This window comes from Euphorbia lathyris, chromosome 5 (genome assembly GCF_963576675.1).
Source record: "Euphorbia lathyris chromosome 5, ddEupLath1.1, whole genome shotgun sequence".
Classification (NCBI taxonomy): domain Eukaryota; kingdom Viridiplantae; phylum Streptophyta; class Magnoliopsida; order Malpighiales; family Euphorbiaceae; genus Euphorbia; species Euphorbia lathyris.
The window spans coordinates 21942618-21958965 of NC_088914.1; the positions used below are offsets into that span (position 1 = coordinate 21942618).

Sequence of the window (16348 nt, forward strand, 5' to 3'; positions counted from 1 at the left end):
ATTTATAATCCACAAGCAACAAAATTCAAAAGTACCTAAATATCAACATCCAACAGTACCTAAATAATAAAATCTCAAATCCTAAAGTATCATCACAAGCATAAATAAATCAGTCATCGCGTTCATTTGGACGAACTATAGGAAGAATACCATCCAAATTTAGATTGAGTAATGGATTCATAAGGCTCAACTTCTATACAAGAAATTCAAGCTGAGCTAATAGTTCATTCTTCACTTTGTCTCTGATTTCCTCTCTAGTTTCCATTTTCAATTGCTCTTTTGCATCTTCGGACATGGAGCTCTTACTCATAGTAGTTGAAGATTCAGCGCTCTAATAACCTTATGTTTTCTTCATAGGGCCTATCTTACCAACTAGATATTCACGACCATGAGATGACGAGCCTCCGAGTATTTCATCAATTTGCTCAATGTTTTCCCCGGCAGATGACAACTCTTCAATTCTTGACTGTAGAATTAAAAAATGAAAACAAGCAGAAGACAACCAACAAATATCATGGGCACAAGAAAACAACAACAAAAAAAAATTCTGATTTAAATAAAGTGCAGACAGTTAAACAAAAAAATTCTCATTTAAATAAAGTGCAGTTAGAGAAGCATCTGAGTTCTTATTATGGATTCAATTTCTACTAATCAAAACACATCCTTTGCTTATGATTAACATGATTCTCTAAACAATATTGTATCATAGAACGCATACCCAGAGAAAGAAAGAGAAACCCTTTAAATTTTCATTAAACTTAAGATATTTCAATCACGGACCACTGAACGTCAAATTGGATATTTGGAAGAGGTAAAACAAAATAAGAATATAACAGCAAATTGGATATTTGAGAAACTAAGGACTCTTCTAAAAAAGATTTCTAAGAACAGCAAATTCCTTCACTAAATGCCATGGAAAATTAATACAGCTTGAACAAGTGCATATAAATTGGAGTATCAAGAAGCAACAATGTCTAATTCACCTAATGAATCGTATAATTTTACTGAATCAAATTCAAAGATTATTAATCAAATCAGAATCAAATGTTAGTGCTTGAACAAGTGAATTTTTTTTTCTTAAATGAAATTGATCATAAAGTATAAACATAGAGCAAGTATCTTTTAAATTCAATATAGACATTGAAATTAAGTTGTCCAAAAACCACTAGTTTTATTCATTATGCAATTTCTATTATGTGCATTTGATAATGAAAGCTACTATCAAAGTTTTAAATACATTGTCTATGCCAACTTGAACACAAAATCACTATTAATAAAATAACAGATAATAGGTAAGAATATATTTCATAACATTACATAACAAAGATTAACATACAACATGTACAAGCATATTATGTGATACTGCCTATCGTAATCTAGGAAAACAATTTGTTAAGTGAGGACTACAACCGCTATAGCACCTAGTGAAGCTGTCGAAAGCAGCAACCTATGTGCTACTGCCTGTCGAAAACATTTTGTAAAGTAGGAAAACAATCTTTAACTAGGAAAATAGTAAAACAATTTAGAAAACTGAAACGAAAGTTTATAATTAAAAAATAAGAAGGAAAGAGACACTCATTTATAATTTTAGAAAAATGGAAATCAAAATTTCATTCATAGAATTTTTCAAAGAAAACACGAACAATTGTTGTCGGGTCAGGGTCGAGGTCGGGGAGACTAGTGTTGTTTTCTGCAATAGCAGCTAGTGAAGTTGCCGAAGACAGTCGCCATGTGTTGCTTCCTATCGAAATTTTTCTTGGTCTAGTGTTAATAATATGTAAATACTTAGTTTAATAAGAAAGAAAGAGATAAACACATATGACATACCTTACTGATCCAAGCACTTGCAAGTTGAACAGTTGAATGCAACAACAACAAGGTAAGTACTTCCTGAAACAATTTAAAACAAAAAAAAAACATAGTTAGAGGGCTTTGTGATGCAGGTGCATTTGACACTAGTAAGGACATCCTGGAACAAATGATGCCAACATATAAGACACAAGCAACAAATTGAACAAGACACACTGATCTTATATTGTTATGCAGTAAGACAGCATTACATCTTGCATAAATTTCTTGCAAATAGGACGAATCTCCTTGCTAAGTGTTGCTGAAAACATCATAACTTGCTTGTCATGAGGAGTCATCTTGAATATCTCCTGCACATCTCTCCTCATGTCTGGAAAAGACACAGGCAGATAGAAAAATATTAGTAACAAGCATTGTGTAATATTATACAAGTGAAAGAGACCAAACCTCTAGCAACATACCAAGCGATTCAAGCATCTTGTCACACTCATCTAGCATAAAATGTTTCACATTCTTCAAACTGAGTTCTTTATCTCTCGCTAGTGCTAATATTCTACCAGGAGTTCCAACAACAATATGAGGGCATTCATTTTTCAGTATATCCTTGTGCACCTTGACATTGACACCACCATAAAAGACAGCAACCTTAACATCAGGCAAATAGGTGCTGAATCTCTCAAATTCATGGCATATCTACATAAACACAAAGGAATTAATGCTTACAACTCAGAAAAGAATATTGAAACCCAAGAATAAGAATATATGTCAGTTACTCAACATATTAAGACTAGGAGATAATACCTGATATGCTAATTCTCTTGTATGGCAAAGAACAAGAGCAGCCACTTGACCTGCTACAGGGTCAATCTGCTACAGAGTAGATAAAACAAAGACAGTTGTCTTCCCCATCCCAGATATCACCTTGATCTTCCATTTCTGTGGGTGATGGAGCAACCACCATGGGTTTCACGCGGTGATGATGAGGATGATGGCCACGACGTCTTGGCAATGGAGCATGAGCAGGTCTAGAAACAAATACTGTAACAAAATGAGATCAGCATTAGCAAATTGTAGCATGAATAGTATAGCAAGAGGCCAAATTTTTTATTATAAGAAATACCTGGATGAGCCGGAGGGAGTGCAGGCATGGCAGAAGGGCCAGAAGAAGGCTTAACCACATGTATTCGCGGTGGTTGAGTGTGGGCAAATGGCACGCCCATTGAAATCAATCTTACTGTGAGCAATAGAGAAACAAATAAATTTTTCTTGTTAGGATTTGACATATTTCTAGTACCAATGGACCTCAAAAAGCTAGGCAGCTATCATTAAACTACTTTCGCTGACATCTAAAAAGGTTCCCGAAGCTCATACTCTCAATTCGGCAAGTAAAGCCTAATGTAGGATTGCAAGTAAAGCCTTTCCTGGTTAAACGCATGATTGGCAAAAGAAAGGAAAAAAAAATGCTTGAACTGATTCTGTTGGCATGCAAATTTTCATCACTTTCAAATAATATATTTAACTTTCTGTCTATGAAATCCCTCACAGAGGCAAACTTATGGTGCTCTAAAATTATAAAGACTAAAATAATCAACTACCAAAGCTCTTTATATCTAAGTTAAACCCTCAAAATCATCAAGGGATAGAAGAAAACAATATGCTCCATTTGTATTAAGCAACAATATGTGCAACCTTACCATGTCCCTCTACAATTTCCTTCATAGATAACGGCAAATTTGTCTGTGCAGAATTATCTCATTCAGATTGCAAAACCACTTTGCAGTCTTCAAAAATTGAAAGAAAAACAGAAACCAACTATGAAAATGAAAAGCATTTTTATTTAGTTTTAGTTTAAAAGACCATCTATGAATCTGATGTTTTTGCAGTGGGAATATACAAAAACGTCCCTATTACTGTGGCGCTGGACCTGTTCAGAGGCCTGCCATCCGCCTACTTGTCCAAGTCTGCCGTCCAATAGACTGGGCTTGATCAAAAGTTTTGATATCAGGTCAGCTTGTCACATGCCCGCCAAAACCTACCAAATTCTTAAGCGGACCTCAAATTTCTAGAAATAAAAGAGCCTGACTAGGCTCGGTCTAAATACCTCAGCGTCAGGTGAACACCTTGTAAATACTCAGAAACTCCTTATCAAGAGGTATAAATCCTTCTAGATTGGGTTGAAGCCCTTTTGAGGTCCCTAAATTTTATTGTTTTCCCACATTTGAGATTATAATTTTTTATTTTTACACACTAAGACCCTTAGCATTCATCAACCTACATATCAAATCCTTGCAAAGCCTAAACGGAGCTCTGATCATAATGTAAATGTGTAGTTTTATAAATGATCAAGGCTCAAAATGATCAAGTATTAATCACTGCATTAAATAGTTCAGCTATAGGCTTACTCTTGATCATACATATTTTCCGCTATCTGTAGAAAGTCCTGGTTTGTTGAAACAAAAGGAGGAATCCAGCCAGGCTGCAAGTTTGGCTCTCTGAACATAACGTGTGAATTGTTTCATTGCCAGGGACATCCAGAGCCAAGTCATTAAGAGATTCTACTACCCTTCCAAAACCTTTTGTCATCTAGTACGAGGTTATGAGCCCTGAATGGAAACTCACAATTATGCAATCCCCATAATCTATCATTCCTCTTCTCAATAATTGCTACCAATGCTTTTTTGACAACTTCATGGTGAAAAAATGGCATTTCTAATTCCTTAATGCACTGACAAGCTTTCCTAATTTTTACACACTAATCAATGTCAATCAAAGAATATATTTTCAGGAACTTTTGAAATTGAACAAAACAGGCTTCATCATTAATAAAACAGGATTAATGGCAACTTTTGTTTTTCCCAAATACCAACCATGCAATCACTTATCTAAAAGAGTCCCTAATTGGCCAATCTACCATAGTAAAAAAGCCATGAACTTGTTCCACAACCATTAGATACATCACAAAGAAACTCCTTATTAATCAACATATCTAATATCATTGCTTAATAAGTTTTTTCACCATTATTAACTTCTAATCTCTATGATTAAGTCTCAACCAATTTCCAACAAATTGTTAATGCTAAAGCTTAAGCATATACTCTGACATGCAGTTTGAACAAACACCCAAATATAGCAAAAAGAAATGGTTCCAGCACATCATGTGCACAAAACTAAGCTGAAAAAAATTAAGAAAGCAATCTAAAAAGTAAAGAGAAAGGAGGAGACAACGTACTAGTTATCTAGCACTGGAAACTGGCCAAGGGATATCCACTAGGCAGTGGTAAATGGAATCAGTGAGAGCAGCGAAGACCGGTGGAGGCTGCTATTCATGCCTTGTCTCTATAGCATCTGATTCCAAATTGGAAATTTCTCAAATAGGGAAATCGTACGTTGGTGAGGATGGAGTAGGGTTGCCGGTTATCAAAGGGATCGACCGTGAAGATGGAGGAGGTTTTGAGAATTTGCCTTGGTAGAGTCGGATTGCAAATTGGAAATTTCTCAAATAGGGAAATTGTACGTTGTTGAAGATGGAGTAGGGTTTGCCAGTTATCAAAGGGATGGACCGTGAAAATGGGGAAGGGTTTGCAAAGGCAAATCCTTTCGGAAGATGAAAAGGGATCGACCAACTGTGAAGATGAAGGAGGGTCAGCGAAGGGAAAACCTTTGGTGAATGCCGAGGATTTGGAAAGCCAAAAGGAGAAAATGGAGAACTGAAAAGGGCATGAGAAATAGAAAGGATTTGTTGTATCCTTTTGGGGAATGAAAAGAGAATAGAGGTGGAATAATTACATTTGGAGGGAGATTAAATTTTAGGGATTTGGAGGGAGACGAAATTTTAGGGAATAGTTTAGGCGCCATTTACATTGGCAGACCAAAATATTTTGGAAGGAATAGTTTTTAGCTAAATTTTTAGTGAATAATTTTTAACTAAATCTTTTTTATACCTTTTCTATTAGTTTTTAGTTTGTAATTTATTTTGTTTCTTTTAAAAGGGTAATTGAATCACAACTATATTTTTATAATAAATAATTAATTTTCACAATAATAATTCTTTTTTTTAAATAGTAATACTTTTTTTCATTTTTCACTTTGAAGCATTTTTTTCATTATTAATTGGGTTAAGGTGCAAAAATACCCCTAACGTTTTGTGTCAGGAGCAATTTTACCTCTAACGTCTAAAATTATGCAATTGCACCTCTAACGTTGGAAGCCAAGAGCAATTTTACCCCAACGTTAATAAATTGGGTCAATTTAAGAAATAATTCATCAAACTGTCTTCTCGGTCATGAATCTTGTTATCTACACTTTATATGCGTGTCATTTTATCAGTAACAAATCACAAACATTCGTTCGGATGTGAAAAAAATATACTGTCTTTTTATACGGATTAGACAAAAAAAAATCCACTGAATTTATAAATATTAATCTCAAATTCTACTATTAAATTATAAAAAAAAATGAAATCCTTTTTTTAGAACGAATTATTATGCAATTGGTGCAGAATAATGAACAAAAATATTTGTGTTTTATAATAGTGTCTGAAATTGATCCAATTTATCAACGTTATGGGTAAAATTGCTTTTGTCTTCCAACGTTAGGAGTAAAATTGCACCATTTTAGACATTAAGGGTAAAATTGCTTCTGGCCCAAAACGTTACGGGTATTTTTGCACCTTAACCCTTATTAATTTTTGGAAGAAATTTTTTATTGTTTATTACTTTTAATATTTTTTATTAACCTATAATTTTGTCAAATTCAATTAGTATAGTTTTTCTTTTTTTTAGTAAATAAATGCAATTATTTACAAATTATATATAGAATCTTTGATTAAGAAGTGTTGAAATTAAATTTATAAATTTAAATAGGTATAATGATTGTATTTTTATTAAATGCAACGTTGAAATAATATTTTTACATGTACACCGTTGCTTTATCTAATTATCAAGTTAAATAGGCAACGACATGTCGCAAATATCATATTATTGTTGCCTTAGTTCAAATTGAACAATTAAAAATAAATCAAAGGCAACAGTTGATACATAATCGTTGCTTTTCACTTATATAGACATGAGCAATTAAAAAAATTAGATAATGCAACGAATTTTGGGCAGCGATTTTTTAAAATTGGTTGCTATGGCAATCTATGCTATAGGCAAAGGCATGCCCACTAGGTTAACTAACACATATACCCCACTTTCTACAGAGATTAGACATTAGTTGATGCCTAGGGCATTATGTATCCCTTTGTTCAAATAGTATGGTGGCATGGGGGATCCGGCAACCCATATAAAAATTTCAGATGCACAATGGAAGCTACAATGGCCATCGATGATGTTATGTGTCGCCTCTTCCCAACCACTCTCAAGGACTCATCAACATTCTGGTATGAGCAGCTCTTTCCACGATCTATCCAAGACTTCACCCAGATGGCCAATTCATTCGTCAATCACTTTGTGACATCTATCCTCGAGGGGAAAACGATGCAAGACTTGGGCCAAATGGTCTAGACGGAAGAAGAGAAGTTGGCACAATTCATTAAGAGACTTCATGCCCTAGCTATCCGCATGAAAAAATTGAATGCCGGGGGTGACATAGATTATATGGTAGGTACTTATCGTAGCAAGGCCCTACTCTGCCCTGCAACAAAGTATTGTCACTTTAAAATCCCAAGATTTCCAAAACCTCATGAAAAGAGCCAGAAGTTACACTCGGTAGGATGGGCATAAGCAAAACCCTTTATAGAACTTGGTCCATCTAATAACCAAAATCCTTCAAGCGGGGAGATGGAAAGAGGGTCATAAGGGAAAAGAGTAGTTGACGCATCGAGAGCAGAAGGGTAAGCTTTCTTTCCTATCCAACGCTCCTAGGAATGAGGTGTTTATTGAGTGGAAGACAATAAGCTCCGTATCCAATATCCCTCGACGCTCAAGAAAATCTCTAGGAGAAGCATCGATAAATTCTATGATTTCCACAAAAGTGAGGGCCGCGATATAGAGGATCACATACAGCTGATTGTGGAATTAGAAAACATGGCAGAAGGCAGCAAACTGGACTGATTCCTCAAGAAGTATAGAGAAGGCTACGGTAAAGATAAAAAAGGCTAAAGGACGGACACCAAGAGGTGTCATCAATGTCATAGCTTGCGGTTCGGGCCCCAAAAGAAAGAGAGAGGTAGTAAGTTTGGAGAAAATAAGGGAGACTCGGTCAGATTTCTACTTCGGCAGCCTCAAGAATAAACCTGACCAGGGGCACGATGACGCTTTGGTCATCAAAATTATCACCACAAACTTTAAGGTCCGAAGGGTTTTTGTGGATACCGAAAGTTCTGTCAACATCATCACCATGAAAGTATTCAAAAGCTTGCTAATCAATCCAAGTAGACTGACCTATAGCACAACCCCACTAATAGGAATTAATGGACACACTGTCCCGTTGTTGGGAAGCATTTTCCTTGAGGTAGAGATTGGAAATTACGGGCCAAAGTGGAGAACAAAGGTTGAATTCTTGGTAGTACATGATGCACCCTGAGTTGACGCTCAAAGGCTCACTAAGGGATAAGTGTACCCCGTCAGTATCTGTTAGGGTTTAGTGTCCTATAGACAATTGTTCTAGGATACAAACTTAATGTAAATGAATTGTTCTTTATATCATTTGTTTAATGAGATATATGTTTTATAACTATATAAAGGCAATCCCTTTTAAGCACTAAATAAAGTCTGATAAAAGGAAATCCGTAAGTTTATTTAAAGTGATTATAAAGTGTTCATACAAGCATGAAGTGAGACAAAACTTTATAGTAAACTGATAAACTTAAAACCACCCCAAGTCAAGTGATATGTTTGGGATTGACATATCACTGTTGAGACTTGTATGTAACAATGTATTCTGTCCGACAGAAAGCTGATCTCACAAGCTTCATATATACAGATATCTGGACAGTTACATAGATACGATGAAACGTTATTCATTAGGATTGGGGATCCGATTTGAGATAACAGGATGGGTAGATTCATCCTTGTCACTTGTTCATCTCATTGGTATTAATAGGTATAACCAATCCTCAGACTCAAAGGAATATTAATTGATATTCTGGATTACGGAATGTGATGCTTTGACTCTGGTGTAACACGATCCTTAACAGAGATGACTCTGGGGTGTGAACAGTAGACGTTGGGTATCACATGAAGTAATTGCGGAGTCGTTATATATTGGATTGAGCATTTATCACTCCCGATAAATGGGAGATACATCTATGGATCGCTTGTGGAAGACTCGACTCTAAATCCTTGCAAGGTGATAGCTTAAGAGTAAGAAATACAGATTTCACTTAACCTATCTTTTTGAGTTGACTCGACCTGTACAAGTAAAACGAACGTCTCGCTATATGTGATTTGACATCACCCATAGTCATAAGATTCAGTTCAAGGATGTAGTTGATAAAGGATCGAATTATACTGTAACTAATACGGAAAGGTTAACGACAGAATCAACCTGTCTTCTTATAGCTCTGGGGGAATGATTACGGACTTGCTAATCACATACTCTGTACATCATTCTGTTATGCAAAGATTAAATATAATTCTTTGAAAATTAATTTAATAACGTTGCATACGGCTAGAAGCAATAAGAACCTAATGGATCACACATAAGACTTGGAACCTAAAAGAGAGATAGATGTTAATTAATTGATAGAAGCCCAATTGAGCCCAATAAGGCCCATGGACATAAGGGGGTCGAAATTCATGTAGTGACATACATGAATAATTAATTTGATTTTGTTAATCTTAATTAGATTAGGAATATGAATTAAATTAATTAAGAGATAATTAAGTTAGGAGTTTTAATTAGATTAATATACTCCTATTATTATCCAATAAGGTTATTATTATTATCCTTAATGTATTAGATATATAGTGAGATAATAATTAGGAATTCTATTCCGAATGGAATTCCTATTCAGTAACCTAATTCTATCTAACTAGGGATTAGATACAAGAGATTATAAATACCCCTTCCCTTGAGATTTTCGAAATCCAAGCAAGCCATACCCTACTTGTGATTTTCGAAATTCACCTAGTCCAAGAGAGAGAAAATTCGACGCCCTTAGTTCGAGGACGAGATTTGTCTACGGCTTCGTTTGATCAATTAATTTTCATCTATTTCTTTTATCCTTGATCTTGTGTTGATTAGTTAGAGGCAATCTATTTTGGTTGCTATTCAACGGTTGATACTAAATTAATCTTCCCGTGTTTTATTTCGTGTTTGGGAACTCGAAGAAGAAAAACAAACAAAAGGGAGAAATTCGTTTTACCACTCCTACATCAGGTCAGTTCACGATTTCGCGGATTCCTGGAGATTGAACCGTCGGATCGTCGCGATGTTTGGACAGGAGCTTCTAGACATATTCTTCCACGTTTCCACTGAAGGGATTGTCGTTCGGAGGTCTGGAAGTTCTATTTCGGATAGGGGAAGATTGGTAGACAGTTTCTATCTCTTTTGAAGTTGTGGGCACTTCGTTTGCAACGGTAGATAGAACTTTTAAAAGGTATTTCTTCTTATCCTTCTTTATATGAAATAACGGTTAACGGATCTTGTGGTTAAATGGAAATAGGTTAAAAAATTTATATTTCCGCTGCTATACCTTAGCCTAATTTCCAACAGTGGTATCAGAGCCATCGTTAAATCTGTTGTTTCATATATGAAAATTTAGAAGTTTTTCAATAGGATTGAATAAATATTTATAGTTAGGATTAATTAACAACTTGTTTTGATTAATTAATTCTAAAGATAAATAAGTTTTAATTAATTGTTAATTAAAGCAGATTATGCGTATGTTCCTAATTATTTTGGTTGATAATCATTATAACAAAATCTATTAGTTTTATAGTTAGATTGATAAAATCAGTTTTATTAATTCTAAAGATAAAACGGAAATCTATAGTAGTCTTTCCTATTTTCTGAAAATCGTTTTAAAACCGTTTTAGAACTGATATATATAAATATATATTTAAAATCGTTTTTATATTTAAATATATATGTATCAGAAATTGATAGTTTTCTGTTTTGATTATCGAATGAAAATTTGTTTAAAAGTTTGTTTTACCAATTTGTAAATCAAAATGTTAAATGAATTAAAATCAAAATAATTGGGACGTGCATAATTAAAGTTTTGTATAGTTATATTAATCTAAAAATTAATATAAAAGATACGAAAACTATTAGAAGTAAAATTGGATGAAAGTTAATTGATAAGTTAATGTGATTAACATAAATATTATATAAGATAGTTATGTAATCAACCAATTAAATTTATTTAATTGAGTCTATGCATGTTTGGAGTTATGGACATATTTGGACCCTCTTTAGTCTTTTTGGTATTGTAATTTCTCCTCTCATCTGATTCCCTTCAATTCAATTGAAGTTTTCTTTAGTAGTATAGAAATTAATATGTAATTTCAAGGCGCCATGGAGAAGACGGAGGACCTAAAGAGAAATATGTAATAGTTAGTATTTCCTTAGGTTTGCCCTTTTATTCCGTCTCTGGCTCGACGGAATAATTTAGATGATATGTCCATAACGCCAATGTATGTGAATGTATGTGTCTGATGTATGCTAAAGCAAATCAAGACTAAGTTAGATTATGAGACCTAAAATAAAATCCCTCATTAAAAAGTTAAGTAAATAAACAAGTTATTAAAATCGGTTGCCCCTCCCTAATATTATAATTCAGCCGGCAGTGCTGAGGGCCTTTGGGTTGTTGAGTAAACTCAAGCTCGGGGTCCTTTCGGTAACACATGAATTATCGAAAATCATTTTTCATGAATATGGGGTAATATTTAAATTAGATTATGATAATTGGATGAGTAAACTCATGTTGTCATAAACTAATGGGCAATACAGTTGGGATTAATATGAATAGCATATTAGTTACTAATGTGGTTAGTAACCCAATAACCTAGGAATCACATTAAATATGTGATTGATTACATGAATCTACCTATTGAATGGGACTAGCTTGTTGAGTAAACTCAAGGCGAAATCTCAGGAGTTAGGATCCTAGCTCACTAAAGGATTTGTGAAATTCTTCGAATTAATATGGAGGGCTATTAATTTGGCAAAATAGTGGGAGCAATCTAAAATAAACTAAAAAGCCTATAATTTTAGATTGATATACTTTAAACAAATGAATGACATACGTTTACTCTTTCTCACTCTCAGGTTTAATTAAACCTACTCTTATAATCATGACTAAAACCAATCTGCAAAACATTCTTACCGATAACAAATTGAATGGTTCAAACTTCACCGACTGGTTTCGTAACCTCAAAATTGTTTTGAAGTTCGATAAAATAGGGTATGTACTTGATACATCGATACCCCCTCTCCCTACTGATGATGCTCCCATTGAGGAAATTGATGCTTACCAGAAGTATAAGGCTGATGATGATCATGTCGGATGCATCATACTTGCATCGATGATACCGGAATTACAAAGGCAACATGAGGAAATGGATGCCTATTCCATCATCATGCACCTAAAGGAATTGTTTGGGAAACAAACCATGTGCGAACGCTACGAGATATCCAAGTTGCTATATCGTAGTAGGATGCAAGAGGGCACATCTGTCATGACACATTATGTCAAGATGATTGGCTACATTACCAAACTTTCTAGTATTGGATTTGCGATGGATAACGAATTAAGTATAGACTTAATTCTTCAATCCCTCCCAGAAAGTTATTCACAGTTCATTATGAACTATCAGATGAATGACTTGCAAACCTCTCTTGAAGAGCTTGCAAATATGCTCAAGTCAGTTGAGCCCAATATGAAGAAAGACAAAGTCATACCGGCTCTTGTCATTAAGGGATCAAAGAAAAGGAAAGGGAGCTATCCCAATCCTAATTATCCCAAGAAAGGTAAGAAAGCCGTGCCCTACAAAGCTAAGGGAAAGGAAGTGAAGAAGCCCAAAGGAGAGTGCCACTTCTGTGGTAAAGACGGGCATTGGAAAAGAAACTGTTGGTGTACCTAGCCTTCCTCAAAAGGGGAAGAAGTCGGGACTTCAACATCTGGTATGTTTTATATTGAAATTTCACAGTCTGAATCTTTTGGTATTTGATACCGGATGCAGCCTAAGGATATTCCAGGAATATCTAGAAATATTATTTCTATTAGCCGTCTCGTTGACGACGGTTTTCATATTTCAATAAAAGACAAACGTTGCGATTTTTATAGAGATTCGATCTTCTATTTTTCAGGAATATCACAAAATGGGATTTATGTGTTAGATGACAAAATTTCTTTTTTCGCAATTGATACCAAAAGACATAAGCTAGATAATTCAACTTACTTGTGGCATTGTCGTTTAGGCCATATAAACAAATGACGCATGCTTAAGCTACATCAAGATGGGCTTATAACTTCAATTGATCCCGAATCATTGGAAATATGTGAATCATGTTTAAAAGGTAAAATGACAAAGACACCCTTTAGCAATAAAGGTGAGCGTGTATCAGACTCTCTAGGACCCATTCATTCAGATGTATGTGGTCCTATGTCAGTCCAAGCAAGAGGAGGATTCAGATTCTTCATAAGCTTCATAGATGACCATACCCGATATGGTTACATCTACTTGATGAAGCACAAGTCAGAAGCTTTTGAGAAATTCAAATGCTTCAAGAATGAAATAGAAAATCAATTAGGAAAGAAAATAAAGACGCTTCGATCTGATCGAGGTGGCGAATATCTTTCAGATGATTTTCTGAATTATCTAACTGAATGTGGGATATGCTCACAATGGACACCTCCCTATACACCACAACACAATGGTGTGTCCGAGAGGAGAAATCGTACCCTATTAGATATGGTACGATCCATGATGAGCATGGCCTTACTTCCAAAGACGTTCTGGGGCTATGCCTTAGAAACTGCCCTCTTCACCCTAAATCGAGTACCAACTAAATCTGCTAGTTCCACACCATATAAATTATTCGTTGGTAGGAAACCCGTGTTTTCATTTATGAGAGTATGGGGTTGTTCAGCCTTTGTCAAACACATTGCGTCCGACAAACTAGATTCGAAATCTGATAAATGTTTCTTCATTGGATACCCTAAGGAAACTATGGGATATTACTTCTATCATCCAGATGATCAGAAAGTAATCGTATCCAAGCACACAACCTTCTTAGAGAAAGAGTTTCTCGAAGAAACACAAAAGGGAAGCATGATTGAACTTGACGAAGTTCAAGAAGAAGAAACACCGACTGAAACAACAGAGGCGGTTGAGGTACCCGAAGGAGTCCCATTAGATGAGACTCCAGTGCCACCTATTCGTAGATCATAAAGAGTTCGTGAACTCCCAGTTAGATATGGTTTTCTAGTGGGAGATGATAATAAGGTTCCCGTGTTAGACGACGAACCCGAAAACTACGAAGAGGCTCTTACTAGTCCAGATTCTAAAGCATGGCTTGAGGCCATGGATTCTGAAATGGATTCCATGTATACTAACCAAGTGTGGACTTTGGTTGATCCACCCGAAGGGATAATACCCATTGGGTGCAGGTGGATCTTCAAAAAGAAGACAGACATGGATGGAAAGGTTAGCACCTACAAAGCTAGGTTAGTAGCGAAAGGATATCGTCAGAAGCAAGGAATTGATTATGACGAAACTTTCTCTCCTGTGGCTATGTCCAAATCAATCAGAATCATGCTTGCAATTGCCGCTCACTGCGATTATGAGATTTGGCAAATGGATGTGAAAACAGCTTTCCTAAACGGAAACCTGCTTGAGGATGTATATATGATGCAGCCTGAAGGTTTCATATCGAAGGATGCAAATAAAGTTTTGCAAACTTCAGAGATCCATTTATGGACTCAAGCAAGCATCTAGAAACTGGAATAAGCGTTTTGACGAAACCATAAAACAATTTGGTTTTGAACAAAATTGCGAAGAAGCTTGCATTTACAAGAAAGCAAGTGGGAGCTCTATAGCATTTCTCATACTATATGTGGACGATATATTATTAATGGGAAATGACTTTGCTCTCTTACAGTCAGTGAAAGTATGGTTATCTGGTAACTTCTCAATGAAAGACCTTGGTGAAGCAGCTTATATACTTGGTATAAAGATCTATAGAGATAGATCGAGAAGACTGCTTGGTCTTTCACAGGCTACATATATTGAAAAAGTGCTAAATCGGTTTAGCATGCTTGAATCGAAATAAGGTAACTTACCCATGTTACATAGAGTAAAGTTAAACAATCATCAATGTCCTAAAACCGATGATGATAAACGACGCATGGCTGTAGTCCCGTACGCCAGCGCAATCGGTTCGATTATGTATGATATGCTATGCACTAGACCTGACGTAGCGTTCGCGTTATCTGTAACGAGTCGTTACCAAGGGAATCCGGGAGACGAGCATTGGATTGTCGTCAAGAACATTCTTAAGTACTTGAGAATAACTAAAGATATGTTCCTAGTGTACGGAGAAGGTGATCTGAAAATAGAAGGATTTTCAGACGCAAGTCATCTCACAGATGAGAATGATTATAAATCCCAATCAGGATACCTGTTTATCTTGAATGGGGGCACGGTCAATTGGAAGAGTTCCAAGCAGGGAAGCGTAGCTTTCTCTACGACCGAGTCAGAGTATATCGCAGCTGCGGAAGTAGCAAAGGAAGCGGTTTGGATTAGAAAGTTCATTACAGAACTAGGTGTGGTGCCTGACATTGTCAATCCCATTACACTGTACTGTGATAACAATGGAGCCATTGCGCAAGCAAAGGAACCACGGTCTCATAATGCATCCAAGCATTACCTTAAGCGATACCACATCATTAGAGAGATTGTGGCTAGAGGAGATGTGAGAATAGAAAGAGTACCTACAGAGGACAACGTTGCAGATCCGTTGACAAAGCCTTTAACCTAGAGAATACATGATCGTCATTTAACTTCTACTGGGATAAGTTTTAGAAACAATTGGCTTTAGTCCAAGTGGGAGTATGTTGGGGTTTAGTGTCCTATAGACAATTGTTCTAGGATACAAACTTAATGTAAATGAATTGTTCTTTATATCATTTGTTTAATGAGATATATGTTTTATAACTATATAAAGACAATCCCTTTTAAGCACTAAATAAAGTCTGATAAAAGGAAATCTGTAAGTTTATTTAAAGTGATTATAAAGTGTTCATACAAGCATAAAGTGAGACAAAACTTTATATTAAACTGATAAACTTAAAACCACCCCAAGTCAAGTGATATGTTTGGGATTGACATATCACTGTTGAGACTTGTATGTAACAATGTCTTCTGTCCGACAGAAAGCTGATCTCACAAGCTTCATATATACAGATATCTGGACAGTTACATAGATCCGATGAAACGTTGTTCATTAGGATTGGGGATCCGATTTGAGATAACAGGATGGGTAGATTCATCCTTGTCACCTGTTCATCTCATTGGTATTAATAGGTATAACTAATCCTCAGACTCAAAGGAATATTAATTGGTATTCTGGATTACGGAATGTGATGCTT

General features: G+C 35.5%; 1 protein-coding gene across 2 annotated transcripts; it reads right to left on the reverse strand.

The window, feature by feature from the left end:
- On the reverse strand, positions 1-5589 carry LOC136228942 (DEAD-box ATP-dependent RNA helicase 15-like). 2 transcript variants are annotated; one of them, XR_010688894.1, is made up of 7 exons: positions 5039-5589; positions 2930-3043; positions 2611-2847; positions 2271-2502; positions 2061-2179; positions 1644-1890; positions 1-466 (listed from the first exon to the last, which is right to left on the reverse strand). XR_010688894.1 is itself a non-coding variant. In XM_066017445.1 (7 exons), the coding sequence occupies exons 4-7, from the start codon at positions 2305-2307 to the stop codon at positions 341-343; spliced, it is 345 nt and encodes a 114-aa protein (XP_065873517.1). In that variant the 5' UTR covers positions 2308-2502; positions 2611-2847; positions 2930-3043; positions 5039-5589; the 3' UTR covers positions 1-340. The 2 variants fall into 2 exon arrangements, 1 of the variants encoding a protein (XP_065873517.1); XM_066017445.1 differs by having other exon boundaries at positions 1828-1890.
- Positions 5590-16348: the final 10759 nt, after the last annotated feature.

Excerpts from the sequence above, each read along its gene's own strand:
- LOC136228942 (XM_066017445.1), bottom strand. The coding sequence starts at position 2,307 with ATGCTAGATGAGTGTGACAAGATGCTTGAATCGCTTG. Across the intron at positions 1,891-2,060 it reads GCAAGAAATTTATGCAAGAT|GAAGTACTTACCTTGTTGTT; the intron begins GTAATGCTGTCT and ends AAATTGTTTCAG. Across the intron at positions 467-1,827 it reads CAAGTGCTTGGATCAGTAAG|TCAAGAATTGAAGAGTTGTC; the intron begins GTATGTCATATG and ends TTAATTCTACAG.